The 14,615-nt window shown below is 52.6% G+C and overlaps 1 protein-coding gene across 2 annotated transcripts in view; it reads left to right on the top strand.

Annotated features, from left to right (window-relative positions):
- Positions 1-14,615, top strand: part of PIGU (phosphatidylinositol glycan anchor biosynthesis class U) — a 193,634-nt gene that overhangs the window by 139,834 nt on the left and 39,185 nt on the right. For both annotated transcript variants that reach the window (XM_085619097.1, XM_085619098.1), the window contains exons 8-9: positions 12,744-12,898; positions 14,133-14,276. In XM_085619097.1, the coding sequence (XP_085475223.1) occupies positions 12,744-12,898; positions 14,133-14,276 (299 nt within the window). The remainder of the gene's footprint in view (positions 1-12,743; positions 12,899-14,132; positions 14,277-14,615) is intronic.

Genomic DNA, 14,615 nt, shown 5'->3' with positions numbered 1-14,615 from the left:
AAAAAAATCCTAAAGTTGTTTTTCATTGTTGCAAGGCCTATCTCTCCCATTGACTAATGCTGGGTTATCTTATTACATTTAATACGTTATAACTTTTGATTGGGGGCAGATAGAAATATGAGGCTTGATTCACAAGGATAAACTTTGACCTAAAGTCTAACCTTTAGACCTAAAGTCTAACCTTTAGACCTAAAGTCTAACCTTTAGACCTAAAGTCTAACCTTAGACTTCAGGTCAAAACTTGGACTTCAGGCCTAAGTTTACCTTTGTGGAATGCATCAAATGAGTTGTAATTTAAAATACTCTTTAATGGTAAAGTCAAATTTTAAGTCGCAATTCTGAAAATGTCACCTTAAGAAAGCTGCCATTTTCTTGTCCTACCCATTTGTGCTTTCTACCAGAGGTATGGGTCACATGACTTTGATTGGCTCTGCTGTTGTGGTTTGTGTTTTCCTGCCAGTCAGTCACCCAGAAGATTGGTAGGTGTGGGCAGGATGGGCCATCCTGTGGCGATGGAGCTGGCCCTTGCTCCACTTTCACTTCAAAGGGCTTGCCTCCAGCACACATAGAGGAACCTGACACTAGTGTGATGACACCCCAGCCTTCTTAGAGCCCCCCCCCCTCCTCCCCAGCTTCAAAAGCTACTGCCAGTTATACCTATTAGACCTCCAGAGCCACTCTGCAGCACACTCCTGGACAGGTGACATTAGGTGGACAAGCTTCCTAGGACCGGTTTCTGGCATTTCAGCCGTCTTCAGCCAGGCTTACTTGAATCCAGTGGCAAAGTGAGCAAGGGACTCACGTCTGAGCATAATCTGCCAACTGATGGCGAACAAAGTTGGCAGGGTATGCTCAGACGGAAGACGGCTGAAATGCCAGAAACCGGTCCTAGGAAGCTTGTTTCCGGTCCAGTGAAGGCATGGCTTGGCAGTTCGGGCTGGACTGTTCCCATGAGGCACAGGGTCAGACTGATTTGCATATGGCCATGTCTGAACTGGGGTGGCAGAGTGGGCTAAAGAACGGTGATGGATCAAACCCAGATCTGTTGACTGGGTGTGAGTGTTTGATTGGTTCTGATGCTCCGTCCATCACCACCCCCTTTTGTACCGCTTTGTTCGCCATAAGTTGGCAGGGTATGCTCAGACGTGAGTCCCTTGCTCACTTTGCGACTGGATTCAAGCAAGCCTGGCTGAAGACGGCTGAAATGCCAGAAACCGGTCCTAGGAAGCTTGTTTCCGGTCCAGGGAAGGCATGGCTTGGCAGTTCGGGCTGGACTGTTCCCATGAGGCACAGGGTCAGACTGATTTGCATATGGCCATGTCTGAACTGGGGTGGCAGAGTGGGCTAAAGAACGGTGATGGATCAAACCCAGATCTGTTGACTGGGTGTGAGTGTTTGATTGGTTCTGATGCTCCGTCCATCACCACCCCCTTTTGTACCGCTTTGTTCGCCATAAGTTGGCAGGGTATGCTCAGACGTGAGTCCCTTGCTCACTTTGCCACTGGATTCAAGCAAGCCTGGCTGAAGACGGCTGAAATGCCAGAAACCGGTCCTAGGAAGCTTGTTTCCGGTCCAGGGAAGGCATGGCTTGGCAGTTCGGGCTGGACTGTTCCCATGAGGCACAGGGTCAGACTGATTTGCATATGGCCATGTCTGAACTGGGGTGGCAGAGTGGGCTAAAGAACGGTGATGGGTCAAACCCAGATCTGTTGACTGGGTGTGAGTGTTTGATTGGTTCTGATGCTCCGTCCATCACCACCCCCTTTTGTACCGCTTTGTTTGCCATAAGTTGGCAGGGTATGCTCAGACGTGAGTCCCTTGCTCACTTTGCCACTGGATTCAAGCAAGCCTGGCTGAAGACGGCTGAAATGCCAGAAATCGGTCCTAGGAAGCTTGTTTCCGGTCCAGGGAAGGCATGGCTTGGCAGTTCGGGCTGGACTGTTCCCATGAGGCACAGGGTCAGACTGATTTGCATATGGCCATGTCTGAACTGGGGTGGCAGAGTGGGCTAAAGAACGGTGATGGATCAAACCCAGATCTGTTGACTGGGTGTGAGTGTTTGATTGGTTCTGATGCTCCGTCCATCACCACCCCCTTTTGTACCGCTTTGTTCGCCATAAGTTGGCAGGGTATGCTCAGACGTGAGTCCCTTGCTCACTTTGCCACTGGATTCAAGCAAGCCTGGCTGAAGACGGCTGAAATGCCAGAAACCGGTCCTAGGAAGCTTGTTTCCGGTCCAGGGAAGGCATGGCTTGGCAGTTCGGGCTGGACTGTTCCATGAGGCACAGGGTCAGACTGATTTGCATATGGCCATGTCTGAACTGGGGTGGCAGAGTGGGCTAAAGAACGGTGATGGGTCAAACCCAGATCTGTTGACTGGGTGTGAGTGTTTGATTGGTTCTGATGCTCCGTCCATCACCACCCCCTTTTGTACCGCTTTGTTCGCCATAAGTTGGCAGGGTATGCTCAGACGTGAGTCCCTTGCTCACTTTGCCACTGGATTCAAGCAAGCCTGGCTGAAGACAGCTGAAATGCCAGAAACTGGTCCTAGGAAGCTTGTTTCCGGTCCAGGGAAGGCATGGCTTGGCAGTTCGGGCTGGACTGTTCCCATGAGGCACAGGGTCAGACTGATTTGCATATGGCCATGTCTGAACTGGGGTGGCAGAGTGGGCTAAAGAACGGTGATGGATCAAACCCAGATCTGTTGACTGGGTGTGAGTGTTTGATTGGTTCTGATGCTCCGTCCATCACCACCCCCTTTTGTACTGCTTTGTTGGAGGCATTTGGCACGTTACTACCGTAATCTTTAAAAGTGCTCTCGTAAAGCGATGCTTTTACTTTTGATATTTTCTGCAACTTTTGTGCTTTATGTTCTACCACGGCGCTTGCCTTAATTTAATATGCAGGGGCGCCACGCTTGGTGTTCGAGCTCCGCACCCACTATTTCCAGCAGAGCAGAGGGCTGTGAGCGGGAGCCCGAAACACCTCCATCCACCTTAGACTCTGGCGTCCGGGACCCGGCTGGTCAGGCTCCAGTCCTGCTCCCTCGACGAGGAGCCACAGCTGACCCTCTCCCCGTTTGTCTTTATCTGACTGAAAAAACAGGACACAGCAAATTGCTCTCCGCTGCCGCGCTAACCCAGTTTGTGTTTATCCACAGAGCAGCGGGCGCTGCCAGACCACAGCTGGCAGAGATCTATGCTTTAAAATGGCGCCGTTACATAGTCACACTAGAAATGCAGGTGTTCTTGGTACCCGCTACCGTAGAACATAGTTTGCGAGGCCGGTGTCACAAAGAGATGTTGGTTTGGGCTGTGATTTCAGATCGTGGTGTGTGTAGTCTGGCATTGTTTGAATCGAGGGCAGGGCACGCGGTAACCGTACTTTAGCTAAAAGTAGATGAAACAGATTTTATTTTAACTAAATTAACAGCGCAAAATCCCAAGTGAGTAGGTCATGTATCACTGTGCGTTCCTATTGGTTCCACCCACCGCTCATAGGTGGGCTCTAGTTTGCACACTATAGTTAACCTAAGATCACACCTCCCAAGGGAAGGGCCACTACCCTCTGATCACTACTTCTGCCCAGATTTAATGTGACCACTCCAAAAGCGGAAGTACCTCATGCAATACTGCATCTTGCTTGCACTTACGTGTATGTGCAGCTGAGAAGTTGTGGCGAGAGGATTTTGAGCAGCCTCTGTATACACTGTTGTCACTGTAAACTTACCACATAGGCCACACTGCACTCATACCTTTTGTCCATCTAGAGATACCGTCTAATAATTAAGCGTCATGTCACTCACTCGTTTGCTTTGCATTCGTGCATTAAAAATTCACAAAAGTGATGGATAGAGTGTTTACATTAATCTCAGCCACTAGCAGTAACTCCAGCTAAGAGTAGACCCAGCCATATGCAGATCAGTCATGATACTTCTGCAATAGGAGCAGTCCATGCTGGTGTGCAAAATAACGATGGACTGAGCTGCATCCCGAGTCTTTACCAGTGCCTCAGATTCATTCAAGCACTCCATCACATTCACACATTGGCCCAGCTATAGAACAACAGAGTTGTGCTCTGTACCTCACATACATCACAACACTAGCCACCTAGGCCACATTACAGCACACAGTGCCAGAAATCAGTTGTGTATGTGATTAAAAGCAGTTCGTCTAAGAGTGCAGTTTGTAGGAAGTCTGCAGAAAGCATTGAACGTTATGTTGCATTGCTTGAAGGTGTTTTATATAGCGCAGCATTAGCCATTTCTGTGGCTGGTTGGCCCTTTTAGGAATTTTTCAAAGACCAGGTGTTGGTTGGCCCAGTTGAGGGAGCTCCCATGAGGAGTTAGTTTTTGTGATCTGCGGCCCGTGCCTGTATTAGTACTGTGAGACCTGGCACCATTGGCGTGGGTCTCCCTTCCATTTTTCGCTGTTATCTCCTCTGTTGTTGCTGGTATTAGATGCTCTGGTCGCCTGGCCACTGCCATTCAGTGCCACATCGCGAATTCTCCCTGTGTAAATATGACATGTGAATTGGTATCTCCATGATTGACTTATTTGGTTTACCTGTTAGTCCATAGTAGCATGGCCTGTGTGTGCCCAGGGCTGGTAAACCAAATGCTGCTGGTGGGCCTGCAGCGCTGGTTTGCGCCACCCACAGAAGCAGCTTTGTTGGAAAGGCGTTCGCCGGAGGGGGGTTCGATACACGTCTTGCCCACCCCTTTGACCCACCTCTCCCCAGTAAGCCGAACCAGGCGCGCACACCCTGAGATGCACTACGAACAAAGTGACACCACACGTATTCTTTGTAGGACGATAGGTTCTTTTATCGATGATTTCAAGGGATCTTTATGATCCAAAAGGCAAGTAGTACAGCAGTGGCACAACGTACCACAAATCCGTCGGGGGGAATGGGGGTAGCGGGACACTCTTTCAAGATAGTGTCTCTGCGAAATACCCTGCGGAAGCTCACAATCCTCGAGCTGGAGGGTGTCGTGTCTCTGGGCGATCTCTTACCGAGTCGTCCTCAAGGGGAGCGCCGCGAGTCTCTCAGCAGGCACAGGTGGTCGGAGTTCGGGAGCCGCGATTCCGTCAGCAGGGCTCAGATGGTTCAATAGCTGGGGGCCGCGAGTCACTCAGCAGGCCTAGGTGGTTCAGTGTTCGGGAGCCGCGACCTCGTCCGCAGGGCTCAGATGGTTCAATAGCTGGGGGCCGCGAGTCACTCAGCAGGCCTAGGTGGTTCAGTGTTCGGGAGCCGCGACCTCGTCCGCAGGGCTCAGATGGTTCAATAGCAAGGGGCCGCGAGTCACTCAGCAGGCCTAGGTGGTTCAGTGTTCGGGAGCCGCGACCTCGTCCGCAGGGCTCAGATGGTTCAATAGCAAGGGGACGCGAGTCACTCAGCAGGCCCAGGTGACTTCAGCGTTCAGGAGCCGCGACAGCGTCAGCAGGCTCAGATGGTTCCAGGTCTTCTGTTTCTCCGGCACCCCTTGTTATACTCCGCTGGTTCTTTGAAGTCCGGAGTGCTCGCAGAGGGGGGACTGGGGTGACGGAGGGGGTTCGGCGGGATTTCCTGCCGCTCACTTCTTTGGTCTTTTCAGGTGGGTCTGGGAGGGACCCCAGACGCTCGGTAGGGGAGGCGCCTGCTCCCCAGGGGCCTGGTGGCCGATTGAGTCCTCCCGGGGAAGGCGACCCGAGGTGTAACTGGGCTGGCGCCTCTGAGTCTGGCTCGAGGGTTCCCGCTCCCTCGGTTGGGCATGCGTGGTAGGGTGTTGAGTCTGTCAGGCCTCTGGCCGGCCCGCGGATCGGGGGTGGCTGGGGCGGCCGGAGTCGGAGGTGTCGTGTCTTGAGGGTGGTTGCAGGTTGGCTGGATGATGGAGAGGGCCACGCCGTGAGGCCGGTCTCACACGCGTCCCCCCCAGCTGAAAGGCGTGGAGAACTACCCATCCACTGGGGGGTTCTCCTCGCCGAAGCGGAAGAACCGGGACAGGCCGTCGGCGTTGGCATGATCCGTCCCGATGTTCGACAGTGAAATTCATCCCTTGGAGAGAGATGGACCATCGTAGTAGCTTGGGGTTCTCCCCCCTCATCCGCATTAGCCACTGCGAGGGCCGGTGGTCCGTCTGTACTCGAAAATGGGTTCCGAACAAGTAGGGCCGCAGTTTCTTGAGGGCCCAGACTACGGCAAAGGTCTCTCGCTCTATAGTACTCCAACGCTGCTCTCTCGGCAGCAGCCTTCGGCTGATGAAGGCTATGGGCTGATCAATGCCCTTGTCGTCGAACTGCGAGAGCACGGCCCCGATGCCGTGTTCGGATGCGTCGGTCTGGACCACAAACTCTTGGGAGTAGTCGGGGGCCTTGAGTACGGGAGCGGTGCACATGGCGGTCTTCAAGGCGTCGAACGCCTGCTGGCACGGGGTGGTCCACTGCACCTTCTGCGGAAGCTTTTTGGAGGTCAACTCCGCGAGGGGCCCTGCGATACTACCATAATTTTTAATGAACCTCCGGTAGTACCCCGTAAGGCCCAGGAAGGCCCGAACCTCTGTCTGCGTGGTGGGGGGCTCCCAGGACTTGATGGCGTCTATCTTCGGCTGGAGAGGGGCGACCTGGCCGCTGCCCACCTGATGCCCCAGGTAGACCACGGAACCTTGCCCGAGCTGGCATTTGCTGGCCTTCACGGTTAGTCCGGCTTGGCGCAGGGCCATTAGTACTTGTCGGAGGTGCTGGAGATGCTCGTGCCATTGAGAGCTGAATACAGCGATGTCGTCAAGGTACGCTGCGCTGAACTCCTCGAGTCCGACCAGGACCTTGTTCACCAACCGCTGGAACGTGGCTGGGGCGTTTTTCATCCCGAACGGCATGACCCTGAAGCGGTAGTGGCCATCTGGCGTGGAGAAGGCAGAGCGCTCTTTCGCTCCTTCCGTGAGAGCAATCTGCCAGTATCCGCAGGTCAGGTCGAAAGTGCTGAGGAACCGGGCGGCCCCCAGGCGGTCGATGAGCTCGTCGGCTCGGGGAATAGGGTGAGCGTCTGCGCGGGTGACCGCATTGAGCCCCCGATAGTCCACACAGAATCTTAGTTCGGGGGCGACCCCTGGGGAAGCCGCCTTCGGGACCAGAACCACCGGGCTGGCCCAGGGGCTGTCGGAGGGTTCGATTACTCCCAGGGTGAGCATCTTCTGTACCTCGGTCTTGATGCAGGTGCGGACCCGGTCAGGCACCCGGTAGGCTCGGTGTCTCACAGGCGGGCTGTCGCCGGTGTCCACATCGTGGACACACCAGTCGGTAACCCTTGGAATGAGAGAGAAGAGGTCTGCAAATTGTCTGAGCAGCTGGCGGCAGTCGTCGGCCTGCTGGGGAGTGAGGGTGGCCGACAGTTTCACCCCCTCCACGGAACCGTCCAGTTCTTTCGTGCACAGGAGATCGGGCAGGGGTTCGGTGTCTTCTTCCGCCCCATCATCGGTGGCCAGTAGCAAACTTAGTTCCGTCCTTACAAAGTGGGGCTTGAGACGGTTCACGTGGAGGACCCGGAGGGGGTTCCGGTTCTCGGGGATAGTGTTCGGTAAGAGGGCTTCACTGCCCTTGGAGGGAGGCACTCGTGCGGTCATGGAGCGCGTGGTGGCGCAGACCCATTCGGGTAGGCCCATCATCTCCAGGTGGGCTCTTCGTTCCACTTGCCCCCACGGGGAACTCTCCAGGTCGTTGCCCAGGAGGCAGTCTACGGGCTGCGAGGTCCGGACCGCTACCTTCAGTTCTCCGGAGACCCTCCCCACTCGAAGGGCACCAGCGCCATCTGGCAGAGGCTCTCAGAATTGTCGGAGGATACGACCAGACAGAGGGCCCCGGTTAGGATCTGGTCTTCTGAAATTAGGCTGCGGTGGACCGCGGTGACACTCGCCCCGGTGTCGCGAAGGCCCTCGACTCGGTGGCCATTGATGGTCACCCGCTGTCGGTACTTTTCTGTGTTGGCGGGCAAGGGTGTCCCGGGGACCATTTCTCGATCACCAAGGGAGACCAGGGCCATGGCCGCCGGTTCCCATTCCTCGGAGTCTTCCATCTCTTCCCCCAGAGCCACGGAGGCCATCTGCCGGGCCGTGGGGTTGGTCGTTGTGGTTCGCTGATACTGGGGACACTGTGGGTCATTGGCGTAGTGTCCGGGCTGCTGGCAGCGGAAGCAGGTGATCCTAGCTCGTGGACCTGGTCGTCCTGGGGCTCCGGTGCTTGCTGGGGACGGTGCCGAACCCGCCGCTGGTGGGCTGCTGGGGGGGGCTGGTTGAGGACCCCCCGGGGAAGTCTCTTGGTCGGCTGTGGTTCCCTCCGCCCCTCTGGCGGGGGGGACCCTGACTGTGGCGGCCGTAGTCCCCCACGGGGCCCCGGGTGGCCCGGGTGTTTACCCAACGATCAGCCTCAGCGGCCAGCTTCCGAGGGTCGGTGAGTTTACTGTCCAGGAGATGCTGGCGCAGTTCTATAAAGCAATTGGCCGCTAAATGTTCCCAGGCAATCAGATCGAACAGTTCTTCGAAGGTGGAGACCTTGCTGCCCTTGATCCACCCGTCCAAGGCTCGGCTGTAAAAGTTCACGTATTCTACCCACGTGGTGCCCGGTATCTTCTTGCAATCTCGGAACCGTTGTCGGTACATTTCGGGGGTGAGTCCGTACCGGCCCACGAGGGCTTCCTTCATGTGGCTGTAGGAGTTCATGACCGTGGAGGGCAGATCTAGCAGAGTGTCTCTTCCTTCGCTTAAGAACCGGCCCCATAGGCCAGCCCCCCAATCCTTTTGCGGGACTCGGTGAGAGGTCATGGCGACTTCGTAGGCCTTAAACCACTGCTGGATATCATCGTTCTTATAATACTCCTTTACCACATCCTTGGGGATCTGAACTTTGGTTTCCCCGGTGGGAGCGGACGGTGGATTCCCGGGTGGCTGCGACTTTTCGTTTCTAGCCCGCCACTCAATCTCCTTCAGGCCGCGTTCATGTTCTAGCTGGAGTTTCTTTTCGTCGTGCTCCCTTTGGAGTCTCTTCTCTTCGAGTTCCCCTTGTAGCCGTAACTGCTCGACGGCTAACTTCTTCTCTGCCAGTTTTATCTCTCCCTCGATTTTTAGTTTTGCCAGTTCAAGTTCGTGGTTGCGGCTTCTCTCTCGGTCCGCTAGTTCCTCGGGGGCCAGGTTCCCCTCTGGCCCGTTGTTTCTCGCCGGGATGCTTGGTGGTTCATAGGTAGAATCCCCTTCCGTTTGGGTCGGGGGCGCCCCCGTCTCGACCCAGGCTTTCAGTACTTTCTGGAAGTCTTCCTTTGTGCTTAGTCCGGTGGTAGCGATGCCAAGGTCTTTGCAAAACTGTTTTAATTCTCTATGCGTGTAATAGTCCAATTGATCCTCTCGGAACGGTGAGCTTACTTCGGTACCTGCGGCACCCAGGGAGGTTTCTCCTTCCATCTCTGTTTGGTAGTGCGTCAGTCGTTCACTGCATGCTCTCTTTCGGTGTCGGCTCGGATCCCGTCGTCTGCCACCAAATGTTGGAAAGGCGTTCGCCGGAGGGGGGTTCGATACACGTCTTGCCCACCCCTTTGACCCACCTCTCCCCAGTAAGCCGAACCAGGCGCGCACACCCTGAGATGCACTACGAACAGAGTGACACCACACGTATTCTTTGTAGGACGATAGGTTCTTTTATCGATGATTTCAAGGGATCTTTATGATCCAAAAGGCAAGTAGTACAGCAGTGGCACAACGTACCACAAATCCGTCGGGGGGAATGGGGGTAGCGGGACAGTCTTTCAAGATAGTGTCTCTGCGAAATACCCTGCGGAAGCTCACAATCCTCGAGCTGGAGGGTGTCGTGTCTCTGGGCGATCTCTTACCGAGTCGTCCTCAAGGGGAGCGGCGCGAGTCTCTCAGCAGGCACAGGTGGTCGGAGTTCGGGAGCCGCGATTCCGTCAGCAGGGCTCAGATGGTTCAATAGCTGGGGGCCGCGAGTCACTCAGCAGGCCTAGGTGGTTCAGTGTTCGGGAGCCGCGACCTCGTCCGCAGGGCTCAAATGGTTCAATAGCTGGGGGCCGCGAGTCACTCAGCAGGCCTAGGTGGTTCAGTGTTCGGGAGCCGCGACCTCGTCCGCAGGGCTCAGATGGTTCAATAGCAAGGGGCCGCGAGTCACTCAGCAGGCCTAGGTGGTTCAGTGTTCGGGAGCCGCGACCTCGTCCGCAGGGCTCAGATGGTTCAATAGCAAGGGGCCGCGAGTCACTCAGCAGGCCCAGGTGACTTCAGCGTTCAGGAGCCGCGACAGCGTCAGCAGGCTCAGATGGTTCCAGGTCTTCTCTGTCCTTGTTTCTCCGGCACCCCTTGTTATACTCCGCTGGTTCTTTGAAGTCCGGAGTGCTCGCAGAGGGGGGACTGGGGTGACGGAGGGGGTTCGGCGGGATTTCCTGCCGCTCACTTCTTTGGTCTTTTCAGGTGGGTCTGGGAGGGACCCCAGACGCTCGGTAGGGGAGGCGCCTGCTCCCCAGGGGCCTGGTGGCCGATTGAGTCTTCCCGGGGAAGGTGACCCGAGGTGTGACTGGGCTGGCGCCTCTGGGTCTGGCTCGAGGGTTCCCGCTCCCTCGGTTGGGCATGCGTGGTAGGGTGTTGAGTCTGTCAGGCCTCTGGCCGGCCCGCGGATCGGGGGTGGCTGGGGCAGCCGGAGTCGGAGGTGTCGTGTCTTGAGGGTGGTTGCAGGTTGGCTGGATGATGGAGAGGGCCACGCCGTGAGGCCGGTCTCACACGCTTGTAAAGTGTGTCTCAGACCTGCCACTGCAGAGTCTGCGTGCAGTCCAGAACTGCCATCTTGGCTGTGAAGTGCACCCACTTCCCAGCCCCTGAACCTTCCTTTGGCATCATGTGAGTCACCCTATGGTAGGGTGCATTGTATGTGTAAGGTAGGACATGCTCTGATGTGTGTAGTATGTCCTGGTAGGGAATCACACCCAATTTCGTTTTTCACTACTGTAAGGCTACCTGTTCTCCATAGGCCAGAATGGGCAGTTTGACTATTACATTCTATAGTCCTAACTGATCCAAAGAACATGGTAGAAAAACAAATTTAGTATGCCTGGACTCAGAATATTAAAATACATCTTTTAGTGAAGTTTATTTTTATATTCCGTGTTTGAAAATACCACTTTTAAATAGTAGGTATTTTCTTGCCTAAGCCTTCCAGTGTGCTCTGCTGTTATGTGTATTGGCTGTCTGGTTTTGTAGGGACAGGGCAGGCTGGGTCAGACCTGGGTTGAATAGAGAGATCTGCATTGGAGTATGGGGAGGGGTAGCTCCTTGACCTGAATGGGGCTGTGCCTGGCAAGGTGAATGCTTGCTCCACCTCCCACTGTGCGTCTGAGGGCAGACCCCCTCTTTCTGAAAGGAAGGATGCAGCCTGGTAAACAAAGTGCTCCAGGGCTGGGCAGAACTGGTTCTGGCTGGGTTCAGTGACTTGTAGCTTCTGAGAACAAAGACTTTTGGGGTATAAATATCTGTGCTGAAACCCCTACAATTTGTATTGCTCCTGGACAACAAGAAGAACCTCTGTCCGTGTAACTGAAGGAATCTGCACCAGGAGAACCTTTGGATTCCAAATGGAGATTGAAATCCCCTAGCATTGTAAAATTAGCGTATTTGAGAAGTGGCTGGCTTAAGGCATCTCATAGCGAGTCTATGAAGGTGGAGCTTTGTCCAGGCGGACGGTAGATAAGGACCCCTGAAAATGACAGTGAGGCATCCAGAGAAATACAGAAACCTAGGCTTTCTGCGCCTTTGAAGGAGGCAAGGTCTAGAGTGGAGCAGGAGAGAGAGTCACGAATGATGATGGCCAGTCCACCTCCTCTGCCATCTGTCCTGTCCTTCCTATAAATATTGTAGTTAGGAGGAAGTGCGATGGCTATGTCCGGGTTGGACCATTCTTTCAGCCAAGATTCCGTAATGAACAAGAAATCGAGCTGCATGTCCAGTATTGAGTCCCTGATATCGTGACAGTGTTTACTGAGTGATAAGTCCTCCTTGCAACTTGAATTTGCGAGTTGAAATGGGAGGGCTCGTCTTATTGATCACTGTGGTGGGGCTATCAAGAAACGCCTGTCTACACTTGTAACATGTGTAAGCACCCCATAATTTATCCGGGGCAACTTGAAGGTTGCATTCACTCTTATCGTTGAGAGACCTTAAAGCCTCGGAGCTGTATTTTAGTATAGTTACTGTTTGGGCAGATTTTCCTGCCTTAGGCACGTCCTTAGCGCGGACGGGCGCAGATGGGCTTGCCTTTGGCACGCCTTCGGCGCGCCACCGGCGCGCCCGCTGCGCGCGTCCGCTGCGCGCTCGTACTGCCATGAATCTTTAACCCCGGTGAACCGGAAGTGAGGGGAGAGGGGGGAGGAGTAATGGCCCAAGGTCCACCCTCCGTTCGATCGGCACTTGCCGCGACAGACCAGGGTGCAGGGCAGCGTTAGAACACCACAGGTGAGTCTGTTTGTTTCCCCACCACCCTCCACAATATTGCCACAATATTCAGTGCAAGTTAAAACACGAAATTAAAATGCATGTGCAAAGTGCAATTTTCTTCAAAGGTGCGAGCAGCGCAGCTAGCAGCACTCTTACCGCGTCCGCTGCGCGCTCGTACTGGCATGAGTTATAAAGTTGGCTTGTTAGCTTTATTAGTTTTAAAATCAAATGTTTTTCCCATTTCTCATTGCTTTGGTTTTCTTATACCTTGTGCTTCTTTTAATTCAAGAGGCAGTTCATCCCTGTGAAGATGAGTAGCAGACAGTTCTGGCTTTACACTGTGCAGTACACTGTCATGTTCTTGGGAAGTCTGGTGGTGCTCATCTGTCTTTCGTTCTTCCTCCTCAACTCCTGGGATTTCATTCCTGCTGTCTATGGCTTCATGTAAGTAGCACAGATGGGGAAATGAATTTGGATTGTGGTAAAAAAAAATGAGTTGAAAAAATGATTTCGATTTTTTTTTTAACCAGTTGAACATCTTTTGTTTGCCATTAAAATATGTGCAAAATAGCATTTTTGTGGAAGGGAAAATGGGTACGATTTCACCAAAAGTGCATTGAAAAGTTGAGAGGAGACTACAGAAACAGTGAAATATTTTATTTTATTAAGAGGAGAGTGGATTGTGAGAACTGTAGGCAAGTGATACCAGGCAGGCAATGAGTAACAATCTTCCCTATTAGAAGGAAAATATGGGGGGGGGGGGGAGGTCTCCACGCTCCCACTATCTTATTGTTGATGAAAAAACAAATGCTGTTCACCCCCACGTTTTTATTGATAGTACTCCTTAAATCCGAGGAGATACTGACCGATTTCAGACAGACTAATGCTACTTGGGACCTCTACAATTTGCTCCAAGGTCTGCGATTAACAGTTGAAAGGGATATATATATTTTAAGACGCTTCAAAGCTAGTTAGTAAAAACACATATAGCGCAAGCAGCCATTGATGGTTTGCACCTCGTTAGGGAAAACCTTTTTTTTCACCCCAATTCCCATTTAATGTTCAGTAAAGTTTAATAATTGGAGGCATATTGGAGAAACAACATGGATGCCAAAGATGACCATGTCTAAAGGTGGCAACTAGATTAAGTCGCAGAATACAAAATGATAATTTTAGCTTATGCTCAACTGATTTCATGTCCTACTGGACTGGATCAAACCTAATCTGGCTGTGCATATAGACCTGTATGCATCCTCAATGCAAGGGGATTTTTATGCCATATTAGGTCCTCAGTAGAATAAGCTTATTGTGTTTTTTTAAATGGATGTAGAGACCCCCCCGGTCATCCACCCCATGATTATCACAGTTTTGGGGGTATGTGCATAACCTAATATTGTCGGCAACAGAAAGATAGTTCATGAGATGTCTTGGTGCTTTTAGTGTGAGGAGGCAACTAATGAAGAAGTACCGAACTCATAGCTATACGCCCTTTGTTATCTTATATTCCACTGTCTCCATTGTGTGCGCTGAAATCCAAACCAAAAGCTTCTGAATGGATGTTGATGAGTGCTTTGATGACACTCAGGTGGCATAGCTCTTTGTAGATAAATATGGTGATGGGACTACGGCTTCTGTATAAGTATTTTATATGCCTTTAATCTTTTTTCTGTTATTGTAGCCTTTCTGTCCCAGACCTGACACCAAATATTGGACTTTTCTGGTATTTCTTTGCCGAGATGTTTGAACACTTCAGTCTTTTCTTCGTCTTCGTGTTCCAGATCAACGCCTTTTTTTACACCATTCCGTTATCCATCAAGTTAAAGTAAGTTACTCTGTTTCTTAACTTGTTTTTAATTAATTCACAAGAGAGACCGGTGTATGCTTTTTGCTTTCACTGGCAAGCCCAGTCATCAGACCTTGCACCTTTTTCAGTGGATTTTAACCAGAGAAATCACAGTATTGTTAAATCGCACAGTACCTGTTTCTACTTGGGGTACTGAAAATATGTTTGGCCAATCTTTCTGTGTCACTTAAAGGATCTTATGCAAATGGCTACTATATATCAATCAAAAAAGCTAGTATGATTTATGAAATATTTGATACATTTAGAGTTTGGGCTTTTTAGAATGCACATGCATCCTCCAACCATTCCAGAGGTACA

Source organism: Triturus cristatus, chromosome 7 (assembly GCF_964204655.1).
Source record: "Triturus cristatus chromosome 7, aTriCri1.1, whole genome shotgun sequence".
NCBI classification, from domain to species: domain Eukaryota; kingdom Metazoa; phylum Chordata; class Amphibia; order Caudata; family Salamandridae; genus Triturus; species Triturus cristatus.
The sequence above is the reverse complement of the archived record's forward strand: the minus strand, read 5'-3'. Positions and strand labels throughout refer to the sequence as shown.